The 20044-nt window shown below is 39.5% G+C and overlaps 1 protein-coding gene across 1 annotated transcript in view; it reads left to right on the forward strand.

Moving 5' to 3' along the window:
- FAM19A2 (family with sequence similarity 19 member A2, C-C motif chemokine like) overlaps positions 1-20044 on the forward strand; it is a 568280-nt gene that overhangs the window by 506298 nt on the left and 41938 nt on the right. Inside the window, exons 3-4 of the mRNA XM_005680252.3 lie at positions 18147-18299; positions 19362-19486. Coding sequence (XP_005680309.1) covers positions 18147-18299; positions 19362-19486 — 278 coding nt within the window. The remainder of the gene's footprint in view (positions 1-18146; positions 18300-19361; positions 19487-20044) is intronic.

The following is a 20044-nucleotide window of genomic DNA, read 5'->3' on the forward strand; positions in this document are numbered from 1 at the left end:
AGGGAATGATCTAGCCAGTAGGGACCCTCATGATTATTTAAGGAAAAGGTGCTATGGATAGCTTGGCTAGGACAGTAGAAGTGAAGTTGTAGAGGAGAGAGGGAAATTAAGGAGGTTTAAAAGAGGCAAAGAGAGGAATTTGGTGAGCAGAGATGTGGGGGTTGGTAATGGAAGTGACACTGGACTAAAATTAAGAGAGCTGAGGACTAATCTACGACCTTGGATTAGCATTGTGTTTTCTCACCATCAATTTCTGACAGGGAAGCCTGGTGTGCTACAGTCCATGGGGTTGCAAAGAGTCAGACATGACTGAGTAACTAAACAACAAAGTACTTTGTTATTCTAGGAGTCTCTAAAAGTCAAAGATTCTCTCTTAAATATCTGCATTGTATATGAATAGATTCAAGGGTTTAAGTAAGGTATCCATAATAATTCTACCTAACATCTAATAATTATAGCTAAAATCTACTCTTTCTCATATATAAGCATCATTATCTTTCAGGGAGTCTCTTTCATAAGAGCACTAAATCTAATCACCTTCAAAGATCCCAAAGTTCCTTCTTAATACCATCACCTTGGGCATGAGGTTTTCAATATATGAATTTCAAGTGGGAGAGGAGACACAAACATTCAGGCTATAAAACTGCTCTTTTTATTCTCTGTGTTATTTTTCTTATCAAGTGTTTGGAGTGCATCCAACTCCTTCCTACATCCATTACTAGGAATATTATTGCATACTAATTAATATGTGCTATTCTAACAGCTGTGCTTAGTCGCTCAGTCATGTCCAACTCTTTGCGACCCCATGGACTATAGCCTGCCGGGCTCCTCTGTCCACTGGGATTCTCCAGGCACGAGTACTGGAGTGAGTTGCCATGCTTTCCTTTAGGTGATCTTTCCAACCCAGGGACTGAACCTAGGTCTTCTGCATTGCAGGTGGATACCTCTAAATCTTACTGGTTTAACAAAGCCTAAGTTTATTTCTTGTGCGTGTGAATCTAGTTAGTATCAGAGGGTAGATCTCTTCTCTATACATCATTCAGGGTCCCAGGATGATGGTGATTCTTCAGGATAACCCTTGACACTGACTTCTGTCTGAAAGAGGAAGACAGAGAGTGGTTGATAATGGGGGAGGGTTTTTGAAGACCTGATCATGAAGAAGTATAGCTCACTCCTGCCCTTATTCCATGTGTTGCATGCCAGGAGACTGGAAAATGTAGTCTACTTGTGTGCCCAGTGGGAAAGAAAAGGGAGTCTTGGTGAATAGGTAGATAGTTGCTTTTAAAGGTCACCTAAGCCACCATGCTATATATAATATTCTGACTTGATTGCTCTCATGGAATCAACAATAATCAAACTATTTTGTGCATAAAGCAGGATGAAAATACAGGTTAACTTTATAGTGAATATTATACTGTGCAGTTAAGATTCATGGTTTCGTACAAATAAGAAATACATTCACAATATAAATTTCATAAACTCTCTTCTCAGTTTCTCATTAAGTTCAGTGGCTTTATGAAGTTAATTTGTGAGTTTGAATCTACTAAAAATATTTTACTTTGACTTTCACTTTCTATTAGGTCTAACATATTGTACCAATTATAATGGAACTTGTCATTTCATAAGCTCACAGCATTTTAGAATTGGAGGGAACCTCTAAATTAACTCTAAAACTAGTCTGAATTCTTCATTTTGCAGATGAGGAAAGAAACTCAAGCACTCAACATTTTACTCTTCAGGGACAAAAATCCCATGTTTTTTTCACTGCTCTTGTTACTCACTATCATTTTCCTCAAAAAGCACTTGGGCTGCACTACCCTTCTTCCTATGAGCACTTTTAGGAATATTATCAGTCATAAAAGAATAACATTGACTCTCATCATATTTAGGAATTGAGGGTGTTATGATTCTTCACATTTTGGGGGTATGATTTGGGATTAAGCAGGAAGTCTATTTTTAAGTGTCTTTAGAAACATTTAAAAGAAAATAATGGACCATGTCCCCCTCATAGTAATTGGTGATAGTCATCTTTTGAAATGTCAGTTTTCAATATGAGATAAATATAGAAAGTGAGACTGTTGAATTGTGAATTTCCCAGATCCTACTTTGAAGGTAGAAATTTGTCTTTTACTCTTAAAAGTGGGGGTAGAAAATATTTCTTTTTTTAATTGAAGTAGAGTTGATTTACATTGTTGTGTTAGTTTCTGATGCACAGCAAAGTAAATCAGATGTGTGTGTGTTCTTTTTCATATTCTTTTCTATTATGGTTTATTATAGGATATTGAATATAGTTCCCAGTGCCGTACAATAGTTCTGATTGCTAATTAGCTTTTGTTAATTTTAACTTTATTTAAAAAGGAGAAATAGCCTAGTCGGTATATTATTTGGGGGTCAAAGAACAGAGACATCATCCGATTATATCAGGAAAAAAGGGCTCATTGAAACCTAGTCTATAAAATGTTTCAGGAATTGAGGGGGAAGTTCAGGAAGCCCTAAGGAAAGGCAGACGCCAGGGCGGGTGGTAGACTACCTACTTCTTTATCTCTTACCTCTGCTCTCGTGCTTAGCTCCTGCTCTTACCTGCTTCTTGTGAGTCCCTATCTCTCAACACCATGAATCTTGCAAAAAGCTTTCCACAGGTCAAGGTGTGACTCCTGACACCAAATGGCCTTTGGATGTAAGGGTCCATTTCCAGGGGACAATTCTGTAAGTTTGAGTTCAAATTTCTAGAGAGATGGATTTGATGGGTCCAGTTCTTTTTCAGAGCAGGCCTTACCAGCAGTTTATAAAGAAACCAGTATTCCTTGAGGCTTACCTTCCTCAACATCACTTCTCATTTAAAACATAGTGGAAGGTGTTCGTGATTGAGCTGAGGGGCAATAAATCTAAAACTCTCCCAAGAATAAATCTTTTTTTCTGCTTCTTTCTCTTAAAACAGATTGCAGGACATCGCCTGGTCGAGGGTTTGCTTTTGTTAATGGAGACTGTACTGTTATTAGGATTATTATCATTTAGTGGCAGTCTGGTTTTCCCCAATGATTTTATTTTTTCCATATGAAACTGGAGCAATTTTAGAAAACAAGCTCTGTAAAAGTGTCATTGGCATTTGGCTATTTCCTCCTTGATCACCCTGACTTCATAAATTATGTGAACTTTGGAAATTTCATTTAGCTTTTTAAATGACCATTTTTTTCAGTTAGATTGCTTGAGCATGAAAGTCTAAACATGTGCCCTATTTTTTTCAGTCTAATGAATTAAAGTGAGAAATTAGCTGTCTCAAAAAGTTTTTGTTTCAGCACATTTTTTTCCATTCAACGTGATTTACAGCAACCTAAATCCACTAACTAGCTTGCATTTCAGATACCTTTTGGTGAATGTAGGCGATGCTTTATTTCTGCTTAGAAGTTGTAATGCAGACTGTCTGGGGAGCTAGTCAAGATGATAAAACTATTCAAAATAAGTATATGGAGACAAACAAAATTTCAGAATCAATGAGACAAATCAGAATACAAATAAGAACTGAAATCTAATGGAGAGGAAATCAAGTTGGAAAAATTCACAGCTTGATGCTAAATTTACTCTTTTCTGTAGCTTGTGTCAGATTCTTTTTACAAGCATCTCATGTCAACATAATTAAGTATATATATATATGAAATTAGAACTTTTATAGAATATGGATCTTTCTCAGCTATATTTTTAAATGTATATATGTTGAATCATTTTGATATTAATTGCATCAATAGTTATAATAAAAATATTTAATGGTATACAATTTAAAAGCAGTTTCACATACATTATCTCATTTAAATCTTTATAAGGATTCCGGAGCTATTTTAGAAATGAACAGCAGTTCTTTGAAAGGCAAACAGACTTAAGCATTCACTCAAGTATAGTACAGTACAGGGTAGAGTTGTATTGAAGTGTTTCAGTTCCAGTGTCCTCGTCTTTTCAAGGCTACCAAGCATCACTTGTAGAGAAAGTGATACACTTCGTGCTTTCCTTCACATCATCTGAAACTATAGTTTACCGCATGGTGTGCGGAGCTCCACAGAAAAGGCATTACATGACAGAGTTGAAGATCGTGGCTTCTGAAAGCAAACTGCCCTGAATTCTCACATCTGTTTTTGTCTATTGGCTGTTTTACTTTGGGCAAGTTACTTATCATTTCCTAGCTCAGTTCCTTCATCTGTAAATTGGGGATAATTATAGTTTCCTCTTTAATGGTTGTTGTGATAATAAAATGGAATAATGCATAGTATACAGTGAATATTCTATAGATGTTAGCCATGGTAATTATCCCTTAAATTGTTTCCAGAGTGAATGGACTATTCTTGCATTTAGAATGTGATATGCATAGCTTTGTGTTCTTATTAACCAAAGGCAAGCAACCACTACTCAAGGTAAATAATTTGCATAAATACTATTCTACTGTGAACCAATTTTTCATATTTATGTATTTCTAGCAGGGCTTCCCTGACAGCTCAGCTGGTAAAGAGTGCACCTGCAGTGCAGGATAGCCCAGTTTGATTCCTGGGTCAGGAAGATCCTCTGGAGAAGGGATAGACTACACACTCCAGTATTCTTGGGCTTCGCTGGTGGTTCAGACAGACCTGGGTTTGATCCCTGGATTGGGAAGATCCCCTGGAGAGGGGAACGGCTACCCACTCCAGTGTTCTTGCCTGGAGAATTCAATGGACAGAGGAGCCTAGCGGCTACAGTCCATGGGGTCGTGACTGAGAGACTTTACTTTCTTTTCAGTTGGTTAATAGGTAATAAGTAAAATGTGACTACATTAACATATATATATATATATATAAAGTCCCTATATAAACAATATGTATATATAATTTTATGTGTATATATAGGTATCTGCATATATGTATATATATTTAATTTGTGCACACATACAAATCAATTGCTATTCAGATTTTTTTTTCTCCCGTGGAGAAGGTGAAACGTAGTTAGAAACAAAGGTTTTAGTAAAATGCCTTATAAGATTTCATCCCAGTCATAATAGCTTTGCAATAACATTTAAGAATCTTGAGATATGATTTAAGAGGCTGTCTCTTAAGGGCATGTTTCTAGGGAACCAGTAGGGCTGTATCCTATTGTTGAAATGAGATACAAGGGTAGTAAGCTTGTTGTTCTTTAGTCACTAAGTTGTATCCAAATCTTTGTGACCCCATGGACTGCAGTATGCTAGGCTTCCCTGTCCTTCACTATCTCTCGGAGTTTGCTCAAACTCATGTCCATTGAGTTGGTGGTGTCATCCAACCATCTCATCCTCTGTTGCCCCCTTCTCCTCCTATCCTCAGTCTTTCCCAGCATCAGGGTCTTTTCCAATGAGTGGGCTCTTTGTATCAGGTGGCCAAAGTATTGGAGCTTCAGCTTCAGCATCAGTCCTTCTAATGAATATTCAGGGTTGATTTCCTTTAGGATTGACTGGTTTGATCTCCTTGCTGTCCAAGAGACTCTTAGGAGTCTTCTCCAGTGCCACAAGTTGAAAACATCAGTTCTTTGGCACTCGGCTTTCTTTATAGTCCAATGTTCCCATCCATACATGACTACTGGAAAAATCATAGCTTTGACTATGCGGACCTTTTTTGGCAAAGTGATGTCCCTGCTTTTTAATACGTTGTCTAGGTTCATCATAGCTTTTCGTCCAAGGAGCAAGAGCCTTTTAATTTCATGGCTGTAGTCACCATCTGCAGTGATTCTGGAGCCCAAGAAAATCAAATCTGTCACTGCTTCCAGTTTTTCCCCACCTATTTGCTGTGAAGTGATGGAACCAGATGCCATGATCTTAGTCTTTTGAATGTTCAGTTTTAAGCCAGTTTTTTCATTCTCCTTTTTAACCCTCATCAACAGGCTCTTTATTTCCTTTTCACCCTCTGCCATTAGAGTGGTATTATTTGCATATCTGAGGTTGTTGATATTTCTTCCAGAAATCTTGATTTCAGCCTGTAAGTCATCCAGCCCAGCATTTTGGATGATGTACTCTGCATATAGATTAAATATGTGGGTGACAACATACAACCTTGTTGTGGTCCTTTCCCCCTTTGAACCAGTCTGTTGTTCCATGTCCTGACTGTTGCTTCTTGACCTGCATACAGGTTTCCCAGGAGACAGGTAAGGTGGTCTGTTATTTCTAATCACTTTAGGAATTTTTCACAGTTTGTTATGATCCACACAGTTGAAGTGTGCCTGATGAACTATGGAATGAGGTTCATGACATTGTACAGGAGACAGGGATCAAGACCATCCCCATGGAAAAGAAATGCAAAAAAGCAAAATGGCTGTCTGGGGAGGCCTTACAAATAGCTGTGAAAAGAAGAGAGGCGAAAAGCAAAGGAGAAAATGAAAGATATAAGCATCTGAATGCAGAGTTCCAAAGAATAGCAAGGAGAGATAAGAAAGCCTTCTTCAGTGATCAATGCAAAGAAATAGAGGAAAACAGCAGAATGGGAAAGACTAGATCTCTTTAAGAAAATTAGAGATACCAGGGGAACATTTCATGCAAAGATGGGGCTCGATAAAGGACAGAAATGGTATGGACCTAACAGAAGCAGAAGATATTAAGAAGAGGTGGCAAGAATACATGGAAGAACTGTACAAAAAAGATCTTCACGACCCAGATAATCATGATGATGTGATCACTAATCTAGAGCCAGACATCTTGGAATGTGAAGTCAAGTGGGCCTTAGAAAGCATCACTACAAACAAAGCTAGAGGAGGTGATGGAATTCCAGTTGAGCTGTTTCAAATCCTGAAAGATGATGCTGTGAAAGTGCTGCACTCAATATGGCAGCAAGTATGGAAACCTCAGCAGTGGCCATAGGACTGGAAAAGGTCAGTTTTCATTCCAATCACAAAGAAAGGCAATGCCAAAAAATGCTCAAACTACCGCACAATTGCACCCATCTCACATGCTAGTAAAATAATGCTCAAAATTCTCCCAGCCAGGCTTCAGCAATATGTGAACCATGAACTTCCAGATGTTCAAGATGGTTTTAGAAAAGGCAGAGGAAGCAGAGAGCAAATTGCCAACATTCTCTGGATCATGGAAAAAGCAAGAGAGTTCAGAAAAACATCTATTTCTGCTTTATTGACTATGCCAAAGTCTTTGACTGTGTGGATCACAATCAACTGTGGAAAATTCTTCAAGAGATGGGAATACCAGACCACCTAACTTGCCTCTTGAGAAACCTGTATGCAGGTCAGGAAGCAACAGTTAGAACTGGACATGGAACAACAGACTGGTTTTGAATAGGAAAAGGAGTATGTCAAGGCTGTATATTGTCACCCTGCTTATTTAACTTCTATGCAGAGTACATCATGAGAAACGCTGGACTGGAAGAAACACAAGCTGGAATCAAGATTGCCGGGAGAAATATCAATCACCTCAGATATGCAGATGACACCACCCTTATGGCAGAAGGTGAAGAGGAGCTAAAAAGCCTCTTGATGAAAGTGAAAGATGAGAGTGAAAAAGTTGGCTTAAAGCTCAACATTCAGAAAATGAATTCATGGCATCTGGTCCCATCACTTCATGGGAAATAGATGGGGAAACAGTGGAAACAGTGTCAGACTTTATTTTGGGGGGCTCCAAAATCACTGCAGATGGTGACTGCAGCCATGAAATTAAAAGACGCTTACTCCTTGGAAGAAAAGTTATGACCAACCTAGATAGTATATTGAAAAGCAGAGATATTACTCTGCCGACTAAGGTCTGTGTAGTCAAGGCTATGGTTTTTCCAGTGGTCATGTATGGATATGAGAGTTGGACTGTGAAGAAGGCTGAGCGCTGAAGAATTGATGCTTTTGAACTGTGGTGTTGAAGAAGACTCTTGAGAGTCCCTTGGACTGCAAGGAGATCCAACCAGTCCGTTCTGATGGAGATCAACCCTGGGATTTCTTTGGAAGGAATGATACTAAAGCTGAAGCTCCAATACTTTGGCCACCTCATGCGAAGAGTTGACTCATTGGAAAAGACTCTGATGCTGGGAGGGATTGGGGGCAGGAGGAGAAGGGGATGACCGAAGATGAGATGGCTGGATGGCATCACGGACTCGATGGACGTGAGTCTGAGTGAACTCCGGGAGATGGTGATAGACAGGGAGGCCTGGCGTTCTGCGATTCATGGGGTCACAAAGAGTCAGACATGACTGAGCGACTGAACTGAACAGAACTGACACCGTTTGAAGGCTTTGGTGTAGTCATTGAAGCTGAAGTAGATGTTTTTTTCTGGAATTCCCTTGCTTTCTCTATGATCCAATACACGTTGGCAATTTGATCTCTGTTCCTCTGCCTTTTCTAAATCCAGCTTGTACACCTGGAATTTCTCCATTCAGGTATTGCTCAAGCCTAGCTAGAAGCATTTTGAGGATTACCTTGCTAGCATGTGAAATGAGCACAATTGTGTGGTAGTTTGATTATTCTTTGGCATTGCTCTTCTTTGGGGTTGAAATGAAAACTGACCTTTTCCAGTCCTGTGGCCACTGCTGAGTTTTCCAAATTTGCTGGCATATTGACTACAGTACTTTAACAGCATCATCTTTTAGGATTTGAAATAGCTAAGCTGGAATTCCATCACCTCCATTGGCTTATTCAATAGTAATGCTTCCTAAGGCCCACTTGACTTCACACTCCAGGATGTCTGATTAGGTGAGTGATCACACCATCGTGGTTATCCAGGTCATTATGATCTTTTTTTGTATAGGTCTTCTGTGTATTTTTTTCACCTCTTCTTAATCTTGTCTGCTTCTTCGTAGGTCCTTATCATTTCTGTCCCTTATTGTGCCCCTCCTTGCATAGGATATTCCCTTGATGATACATGATCTGACAGAATGTGATTCACTGGAGGAGGGAATGGCGAATCACTCCCGTATTCTTGCCCCATGAACAGTAGGAAAAGGCAAAAAGATGTGACACTGGAAGATGAGCCCCACCCCCTACACCCGCCCAGTTTGAAAGGTCTTCCATATGTTGCTGGGGAAGACTGGAGAAATAGCTCCAGAAAGAATGAAGAGGCTGGGCCAAAGTGGGAATGACTTTCAGTTGTGGATGTGTCTGATGGTGAAAAGAAAGTCCGATCCTGTAAAGAACGATATCATAATGAAACCTGGAATGTTAGGTACATGAATTAATGTAAACTGGATGTGGTCAAGAAAGACATTGGGAAGAGTGAACACTGACATCTTAGGAATCAGTGAACTCAAATCAGTGGGAATGGGCAAATTTAATTCAGATGATCTCTGGTTTTGGAGGCTTTGAACTGCCTTCTTAAGTGTACAATGCGAAGAATTAGAGGAAAACAATAGAATGGGAAAGAAGAGAGATATCTTCAAAAAAACTTGTGATATCAAGGGAAAATCTCATGCAAGGATAGGCATGATAAAGGACAGAAATGGTAAGGACCTAACTGAAGCAGAAGATATTTATTAATAAGAGATGGCAAGAATAATCTTGGCAGGCAACAATTAGAGCTGGGCAAGACTTGGCATTCCTGTTTTCATAGGAATTAAGCCTATGTGTGTCTAGTGTCATTTCACAAAAATGTAAGAGGCAACATTTTGTGCTCTGCTTTATGTCCAGGGAGGAGAAAGTAGCAGAAAGATGTGAGGTTTTGTTGTTGTTGTTGTTTTATCTTTTGTGACTTGGGGTTATGACATCAAGGAAATTGGTTGTTCTTTTTTCATTTAAATCTTCTCCAGGGGGTCTTGCATCATTTTAGTATGATGCTAACTGATTGTCTGTGAAGTCTATTTTGTTAATTTGCAAAGGCCTAATATTTGACTAGATTAGCTTATCATGAGCTCTGCCTGACTCTGTGTAGAGAATTCTAGTAACTGCTTTAATTTTTTACAGTCATTAAGCTTTTAAAGGAAAACAACAGAAATTAGTTTTACCTTCTTATTACTTGTTTACTGTTTATTAAACATGTACCACATACTGAGCAGTTTACATGAAAAATTAGCCTTTGTCTACAAGAATTTGATGTAAGAAGTTAAGTTATATAGCAGAAAAATAAGAATTATATATGTGAACACCTATGCAATGCTTTTTGTTGTTCAGTTGCACAGTTGTGTCCGACTCTTTGTGACCCCATGGACTGCAGCATACCTGGCCTCCTGTCCCTCACCATCTCCTGAAGTTTGCCCAAGTTCATGTCCATTGCATTGGTGATGCCATCTAGCCATCTTATCCTCTGATGCCCTCTGTTTCTTCTGCCCTCAGTCTTTCCCAGCATCAGGGACTTTTCCAATGAGCTGGCTGTTTGCATCAGGTGACCAAAATACTGGAGCTTCAGCATCAGTCCTTCCAATGAGTATTCAGTGTTGATTTCCCTTAGGATTTGTTTGACCTCCTTGCAGTCCAAGGGACTCTCAGGAGTCTTCTGCAGCACCACAGTTCAAAGGCATCAATTCTTTGGCGCTCTGCCTTTTTTACAGTCTAGCTCTCATAACCATACGTGACCACTGGGAAAACCATACTCTTGACTGTACGGACTTTTGTTGGCAGAAGAATGTCTCTGCTTTTCAACAGATTGTCTAAGTTTGTCATAGCTTTCCTGCCGAGAAACAATTGTCTTCTGATTTCATGGCTGCACTCACCATCTGCCGTGATTTTAGAGCCCAAGAAGAGGAAATCTGTCCTTACTTCCAGGCTTTCCCCTTCTATTTGCCATGAAGTAATGGGGCAGAGTGCCATGATCTTAGTTTTTTTAATATGTAGTTTTAAACTGGCTCTTTCAGTCTCCTCCTTCACCCTCATCAAGAGGTTCTTTAGTTCTTCTTTGCTTTCTGCCATTAGAGTGGTATCATCTGTATATCTGAGGTTGTTGATGTTTATTTCACCTGTCTTGATTCCAGCTTGTAACTCATCCAGCCTGGCATTTCTCGTGATGTCCTCAGCCTATGGGTTAAATAAAACAGGGTGAAACAGACAGCCCTGCCATACTCCTTTCTCAATCCTGAACTAATCAATTGTTCCATAAAGGATTCTAACTGTTGCTTCTTGACCTGCATACAGGTTTCTCAGGAGACAGGTGCCATGCTTAGGTGAATGAAATTTTGCTAGAAGATTCACTTGTCTGTTTTGAAGTATTTCATTTTGTTTACCATATTAACTGGCATATATAAAAATATTGAACAGGCAATATTCTCCCTACCCATGTCTTCAAACTCTTTGAGTGTAGGATTCTCCATCCCTCCATCCATCCCTCCACATCTACCTATTTATATGCCTACCATCTATTCCATTTTTTAAAAAGTAACTCTCCTTTCTTGTGCTCAGTTACTAACTCATGTCTGACTCTTTGTGACCCGAAGGTCTCCAGTCCCACCAGGCTCCTCTGTCCGCTTCCCAGGCAAGAATACTGGAGTGAACATTGGGGTACATGTGTCTCTTTCAATTCTGGTTTCCTCGGTGTGTATGCCCAGTAGTGGAATGGACTGGCTGGATCTCCTTGCAGTCCAAGGGACTCTCAAGAGTCTTCTCCAACACCACAGTTCAAAAGCATCAATTCTTCAGCACTCAGCCTTCTTCACAGTCCAACTCTCACATCCATACATGACTACTGTAAAAACCATAGCCTTGACTAGATGGACCTTAGTTGGCAAAGTAATGTCTCTGCTTTTGAATATGCTATCTAGGTTGCTCACAGCAAAAGAGACACAGATGTATAGAAAGGACTTTTGGACTCTGAGGGAGAGGGAGAGGGTGGGATGATTTGGGAGAATGGCACTGAAACATGTATACTATCATGTAAGAAACGAATCGCCAGTCTATGTTCAATACAGGATACAGGATGCTTGGGGCTGGTGCATGCGGATGATCCAGAGAGATGATATGGGGTGGGAGGTGGGAGGGGGGTTCAGGATTGGGAACTCATGTACACCCATGGTGGATTCATATCAATGTAAGGCAAAACCAATACAGTATTGTAAAGTAAAATACAGTAAAAAAAAAAAAAAAAAAGAATACTGGAGTGGGTTGCCATTTCCTTCTCTGATCCCTTTCTAATTCCCCTGAAAAAAGCTTTACAACTTTAATTTTTAATGAAAAGAACAAAGATCGATAGGGTTTATTTGTTTGTTTTACAAAATCCCACTTCTAACAAGGAAGCAATCTGTGTGTCTGTACACTTTATTCATAGGCAGAAAACCTGTGGGTCTGTGAGGCTTGGTCTTCCAGGTTACCTTTATCATGGATCCCTTAACATTTAGTCCCATCTTCTTTGAAGGGAAACATGCCTGTCTTCTTCTCAGTGCAGCTCCAACCTTATCTTTCTCCTCATACTATATGGGCACCATTTCACCTTTTTTCTCCTCAAAGAAGAAAGAAGCACACTTTCTTCACCAAAGCCCTAACATGCTGAACTTAGCCAGCATTATCCCATTAGGAATAATTTATTATAATTCATTTAATTATATAAATATCTAAACAGCATTTTCTTGTATATATTCATTCATTGACTCAATGCCCTAGAATGATCTGGTTTTGAGATATCATTCTTTACTGACTTATCCACTCACCAATGCATTTGTATATATACATCCTGTTGAACAACCTAGGAAGCAGTAGAAAGTACTACTGTGCTGTCTGGGTAGGCTGTTTTGTGATATTAACAAGCCATCAAATTTTAGAGCCTTGTGTTACTTTATGGTTTATTTCTCACTCTTATGTCCATGTAGTTGGTGGGGACTCTGTTTTGTGTCTCTTCACTTGGGCACTGAGGTTGATATAGTCTTCATCATCAACCTACCTACCTACCATCTATTCTATTAAAAAAAATTAATTATCCATTTCTTGTGCTCAGTTGCTAAGTAATTTCTGTAAAATTTGTTGCTCTGGCTGGTGGCGAGAAATCTGGTGAATGAATACTATTAAAATGTCCTCACAGACTGACATCATTTGCTTTTGCTCATAAGTCTAGTTGTCATTTCATTGGCCAAAGCAAGTTCTATCACCACATCTAAATGTAATTAATGGGGTGAAGTACAGTTTTTCTTGTCAGGCAAAGTATAAAAGAATTTTGACATTGGGAAGGGGAAACCAGATGCAGATTTTTCACCAATTCTTTTCCAACTTATGATGAAATCTCCGTATGACAAAGATGATAAAATGGCCCTGGTGGGAAATGCTGAAATGGTGCTTCTTTTCTCAGGGTAGGGACCCGCAGAACCTCACTGTGTGCGCCTATCTTCTGTGGTTCTGTGAGAGAGAACCGAGCCAACATCCAGCTCTCCCTGAAGCTGTCTCAGCTCAGTGCTCTGCCTCATAGCATCACTATCTTAAGAAACCCTAATAATCTCTTGTCTCTGGCTTCCACTCAAAGACTTGCAGAACACATCCCATCATCCCTCTTGGAGGTCCAAGCATCCCAAATAGTCTGTCATCCCCCAGATGTTTATTTCCGTTTTGTGCTGTAATCCCACCCCTCCATGCATCCCATTGTGTCCTCTACGGTTTACCTTGTCCATCAGCCAGCTCCCTGCCAGGCATTCCAACTACTCCTTCCCAGTAAATTTATTCTTCCTCTTTGAAATACATATTTCATGTTCTTTTTTTCTCAAACATCTCTCATATTTCATAGCAAATGAGATGACATCAGATATGAAACTGCATTATCTTCTAACCGCCTAAACAGCTCACACCTACCTAAGTTCACACATCCCACCTTCACTCTTGTTAAAATGGATTAAATGTCCCCACATGAATCTAACACCAACTCCACCACATGCCCTGAATCTCAATTCTTTTTTTCCCCTTTCAAGAACAGTCTTTTCCAAATTACCCACTTTCTCTCCTTTATTGTTATTTTCTTTTTCTGTTGGATTATTGCAGCTAGAAAGCATGCTTTTATGGCATCCATTAAAAAAATTTCCCTGACCCTTAAACTCATTCCAGCTACTGCTTCATTTCCTTTTTCCCTTTACAGAAAAACTCCTTGAAAGAAATTTTTATAATTGTCTACAGTTTTGCATCTCATTATCTAATAAACTTACTTTAATCATGCTTTTATCTCCATCATGCCATTAAATGATTTTCATCTGGATCAAGTGCTAATAATAGCTAACACAGAGTGCCTGCTATGAGGCAGGGAATGCTCCAAATACTTTGTACATATTAACTCATTTAATCCTCTAACCAATCATATGAAGATGGTGCTATTAATATTCATCTTTTAGATATGAAAAATGCTAACCAGAGATAGTTGCTGACTTGGGCAAGGTTGCACTACTATTTAGAGGCACTTAGATGTGAACCTGGTAGGTTGCAGTCCACGGGGTCGCAGAGTCAGACATGACTGAAGCGACTTAGCAGCAGCAGCAGCAGATGTGAACCCAGCTACTTCTTGCCTGGAGAATCCCATGGACAAAGGAGCCTGATGTGCCGTAGTCCATAGGGTCTCAAAGAGTTGGACACGACTGAAACGACTTCACACACATGCACTCTGGTTTTGGAGGCTCTGTTTGAACTGCTGTACCATACTACTGCTTTAGTAGACAATTATTTTGCTTTATTTATTAAAGCTTTCAGCAGCATTTGACATAACTGACCAATCTGTGTTTCTTGAAACAGTTTAATCTTTGGTTTTCCATGCCTTTGTCTCATGTACTTTTCCTCTTACTTCATGTTCCACTCCCCAATTCTAGAATTAGGTTCTAGACTATTATTTCTCTGCTTCTCTATCAGTAGTCTTTTCATGGTAATTAGTCAGTGTGTGACCTTAAATATCACCTTTAAGTGTGTATCTGCAGTCCAGATCTCTTTCCTAAACCCCATTGTATAAATGATGCCGCCTGATTTACACCTCTGCTCCAGTGTCTTATGGGACTCTCAGACTTAACAAATTCAAAACAGAAGCACAGTAATTCCGACCCAACCCAACCCTTAACAAACACCTTTTTCCCAGGCCTCCTCTATCTTCCAGAACCACCAACTTTTAATTCCTCAGGACAAGCTTAAAAATGATCTTTAACTCCTCTTTCCCTCACAGCTCACATTCAATCCATTCAAACCAACTCTACCCTGAAATACCTCCTCATCTGGTACTTCATCCCAGCCCTTAGTCTAGTCTGTGTCCCATCCTTCATCTCCTGAACTCCTGTAGCCCCTTCATGATTAGTATCCCTGCTTCCACTCTTGCTTTCTTCAGTCTTTTCTCTAAAGAGTGGCCTGAGTAAACTCCCAAAGCATTAATGAAATGACGTGCCTGACTCATTGTGACCCCATGGACTGTAGCCTTGCCAGGCTCCTCTGTCCATGGAATTCTCCAGACGAAATTACTGGAGTGGGTTGCCATTCCCTTCTCCAGGGGATCTTCCTAACCCAGGGATCAAACTCAGAGATAACACATCCACTCAAAGGCTTTGTCTTGAAATGAGAAAAAAATTCCTCCTCTTTACTGTGGCACACCTGCCCCTAAGCCATTTCCCTCTGTTTCTGACACATTGTCCTCAGCCTCACAGTTGTTCCACCACGGTGTAGCCACACTGGTCATCTTGCTGTCTTGAGAGCACAGCCCACATTTCCCCATTTCAGAACCATGTCATTTGCTGCTCCATCTCTTTGGAAACTTAATCCTTTCTTAGCTCTTCATCATGGAGGCTTCCTTTCTCATCACTCAGGTCATCATTCAGATTACCTCCTCAGAGAGGTCCTCCCTGAGACTCTCATACAATTCTGCCTTCCCTTGCTGTTTGGCTACTCTCCATCACATTACCCTATTGCATCTCTTTTACGGAGCTAGAAAATCTACTGTTGGCTTACTTAATCATTAGTCCCTAAGGATTATTCGCTTTCTCCAGAGGTATATGAGTGCTCCGAGGACAGGTCTCTATCCATCTTATGCATTGTTGCATCCCCATTACTCAGAACCATCTCAGATATGTGGTAGTAACTCAATTAGAGTCTGTCATACAGAGTGAAGTAAGTCAGAAAGAGAAAAAAAAATATTGTTTATTAACATATATATGTGGAATCTATAAAAATGGTACAGATGAACCTATTTGCATAGCAGGAATAGAGACACAGATATAGAGAACAGATGTGTGTACATAGGAGGGGAAGGAAAAGGTGGGATGAATTGGGAGATTAGGACTGACTTACACTACCATGGAAGGGACTGAGCATTGGAAGGACTGATGTTGAAGCTGAAACTCCAATACTTTGGCCACCTGATGCAAAGAGCCTGAAAAGACCCTGATGCTGGGAAAGATTGAGGGCGGGAGGAGAAGGGGACGACCGAGGATGAGATGGCTGGATGGCATCACTGACTCAATGGACGTGAGTTTGGGTACGCTCTGGGAGTTGGTGATGGACAGGGAGGCCTGGCGTGCTGCAGTTCACGGGGTGGCAAAGAGTCAGACACGACTGAGCAGCTGAACTGACTGACGCTACCATGTGTGAAACAGATAGCTAGTGGGAACCTGCTGATAGCACAGGGCGCTCAGCCCAGAGCTCTGTGGTGACCTGGAGGGCGGGATAGTGGGTTAGGAGGGAGGTGCAAGAGGAAGGAGGTATACATATGCATATAGCTTATCTGCGTTGTTGTACAGCAGAAATTAACAACATTGTAAAGCAATTATACTCCAATAAGAAAAGGGAATCAGTGAGGTTCAGTGTAGAAAGCAGTATTTTGACTTGCTTATTACATAAAGCATTCAATAAATTGAGAGAAACTGAATCATTATTAGCTAAGAAAATATTGTCTAGAGCACAGGGAACAGAAATCTGGCTTTCAAGTTTTTACCATTTGTAAAGATAGCCTTCTGCTTGAAGCACACACAGAGAAATCCCTGTTTGTATATACCATGGCAGAAAAACCTTCATGACATTGGAAATGGTACCTGCTTCTTGCAAATTCTTTTGAGGATTATGTGTCCAAGCTACACCTGAGTCTCTTTGTCTCACATAGGGAAGGAGATGGACAGTGAATGTGATCTGTTCTCACAAGAAAAATCTAAACAATCTAACCTGAGTCCCTGCTCAGTGGTTCCCCATCTCTAAGGGGAAGATTAATATAAATGCATGATGTCCTAACCTCATTTACAAAATGGGTCTTAATTTGTTTATAACATTAAATAACTTCAGATGTCCTACTTTTCTATTTAAATCTCTGTTTTTATAGCAATCACATGCTTTAAAATTTCTGAAAACATAACATTTCAACAAATGTTTGATTTTAAGCTGTTTTTTATTTCTAGCAGATGGAAATTTGGGTTTATTGTTTCACAGTAGGGTTACTACTTTGAAAAAGACATGCTGGGGAAAAAGAAAGAATGAAGGCAAACTTGAACCATATCCTAATATGATGAGTGAGGGCCAAAAATGTCAATCACCTAAACAACTAGGTAGCCTTACTGCGAGGCTGACAAAATGGCTAATGGAGCCTCACAGCTCACCGGACTGGATTTTGCCTGCGTAGATGTAAGTCCGTCCACCTTCTGGCTGTGGTTGTTGCCATTTGGTGGCAGTTGTTCCCTCAGGCAAAATTGACAGGAATGATCTGTGGGTCCTGAAACTGGATGGAACTTTCAGGAATATGGCAGCAATTTAAAAAATCACCCAGTTATTTCATTTCCAAGAAAACTGAGCAGAAGAATCCTGAAGAGGTGGGTTCCCACCCTCAGACATCCTAATTTCTGAAAAGAAGTTCCCTTCCTGACTCTAAGCCATAACCTGAGAGAGTATAACCTAAAGACTATCACCTTCATCAACCCACCCACTTTGACAATAAGGCTCGTCTCAGCCCCAATAGAGGGCACTTTGTCTGTGGAATTACCCTACTTTGATCAACATGTTGAACAAAAAGGTGTAAAAATAAAAAAAGCCACATGCAAATAAATATGTTTTTGATGGCACCTCATATTGCCTCTATATTTCAGACTGTTCTAACAGCTCATTCTAATCTAGCCACTAATTGTTCCTGCTTCACCAAGCATTTACTGATAGAAATGGTCCTACCACATTTAGCAAAGAAATCAAATCTGCATTATGGAGTCAGCATCATTGTATTTCTAGTTTCATGCATGGTAGACCCTTTATAGAGCTATATTTAATGCACTTCTAATTAAAAAGGGGGGGAAGTATCCAAAGCTTTCTCAGTGTTGTCTCATCTTTTGTTTTTCTGTGTGCAGCTCACCATGTTAAAACGGGCACTTGCGAAGTGGTGGCACTCCACAGATGCTGTAATAAGAACAAGATAGAAGAACGGTCACAAACAGTCAAGTGCTCCTGCTTCCCTGGGCAGGTGGCGGGCACCACGCGAGCAGCTCCATCTTGTGTGGACGGTGAGGCTTCTTCCATTGCTCTTGTGATAGTGTAATGGGGACTACATAGAACTGGAATCTCACTGTGATTCTCAGTTCTGGGGTTCATCCTGGGGGGCTACACCATCAATCATATGGTTGGCGCAAGATCATTTGAAGAGTATTCTGAAATTTAAAATCCACTGAAAAAGGGTCTAAGGACTTGTGCAGTCTTGTAGCAAAAGGCACTATAATGAGGTTCCAAGAAGTCCGTGTACTTCTTACTTTGATACCATGAAATACTGATTTGCCAGTGGAGAGCCAGTGTGTATGTTTATGTGTGTAAATTGATTGGAAAAGGTAATATAAAAATAGATAATTAACATAGTTTGGGTCCTTAAACCCATGGATGGTTCTTAATGAAAAAATAAACATCATACATATGAATGAATGTTTAGTTGTGGATAGAAGTCACATGAAATATTTTTATAGAGGTTCATCAAAATGTTAATTTCTTTCTTGGAGGATTCACCGAATAGGATATAAATATTTATGTGGATCTGTGTAATTGATGTGATCATAAATAATATTTTGTTAAGGGCTCATATATTTTCATGATGCATTCTTTGCAATGATTGTTACTGCCCATAGTTAAAAAAAAGACATCAATTTGAATGCCTTCCTGAATTAGTCTACTTGGGGGAGATATTACATAGATTCTAAAATATTGATTCTAAACTGGTCATAGACTCAATTTCTTATATGTTTATGTAAATCAGCACATGAATACATCCACATAATTTGTTTCTAATATGCTAATTTCCATGAAACCTATGTGTTTATATGAAAAACCCTTGAAAAATGTGCCTATCATTAACAATACTGTATTATACACTGAACATGAGATCTACCCTCTTAAAGTTTTAGGCATTCTTATCACAATAAAATTTTTAAAAATTAAAAATATTTTGGTCAGAAAATCTAGAAAAGTTTATTCCCTTTGGACCAAAAACAAACAAACAAAAAAGCATGCACACCCAGAGAATTAACAAGCCCAAATAGAAAATCTTGAGTTGCTTTTTTTTTTTTTTTAATCTCCTATAGCTTCCATAGTGGAACAAAAATGGTGGTGCCATATGCAACCATGTCTTGAGGGAGAGGAGTGTAAAGTTCTTCCAGATCGGAAAGGATGGAGCTGTTCCTCCGGGAATAAAGTGAAAACAACTAGGGTAAGTGGACAGTCAGTCTGTGAAAGTAAAAGATCGCTGAATTCATAGAGCATGGAGCATGTGCAGTGACCTCTTTAAGTGGCTGTAGGATTGAGAGGGTACAGTTTTCCCTGGTACAGTACATTATTTCCTCATTTTCTCCCTAATTCATTTCTTCATACCACATTTTTGTTTCACTCAGAATAATATCTGTAGGTTGCCAACAACTGTTGTGTTATCTAATAATTAAATACTGTTTATTCCTTGATGAGATACTCACAGTAATGTGAACCGCCCCCCACCCCTGCCAGAAGATGCATGTTAAATGCTAGGGAGGTGACCCTAATCCCTCATTCTTCTGATGGATAGTAATCTGAAAAATCCTGAAAAAAAGGAGAATTTATTTATGACTCAATAAACATTTCCTAGCTAATATTCTTTCATTTTTATGAAAGTAATTCTTCTGACCTCCCTAATTTCTGAATCAAAAAATAGTTTTCTAATAGTTAAGTCTGTAATCATTGTAATGAGTTACCTAGCGGAGTTTTCAAATCTCAGAGTCAGTATAAAAGGAATGCT

This window comes from Capra hircus, chromosome 5 (assembly GCF_001704415.2).
Source record: "Capra hircus breed San Clemente chromosome 5, ASM170441v1, whole genome shotgun sequence".
Lineage (NCBI taxonomy): Eukaryota > Metazoa > Chordata > Mammalia > Artiodactyla > Bovidae > Capra > Capra hircus.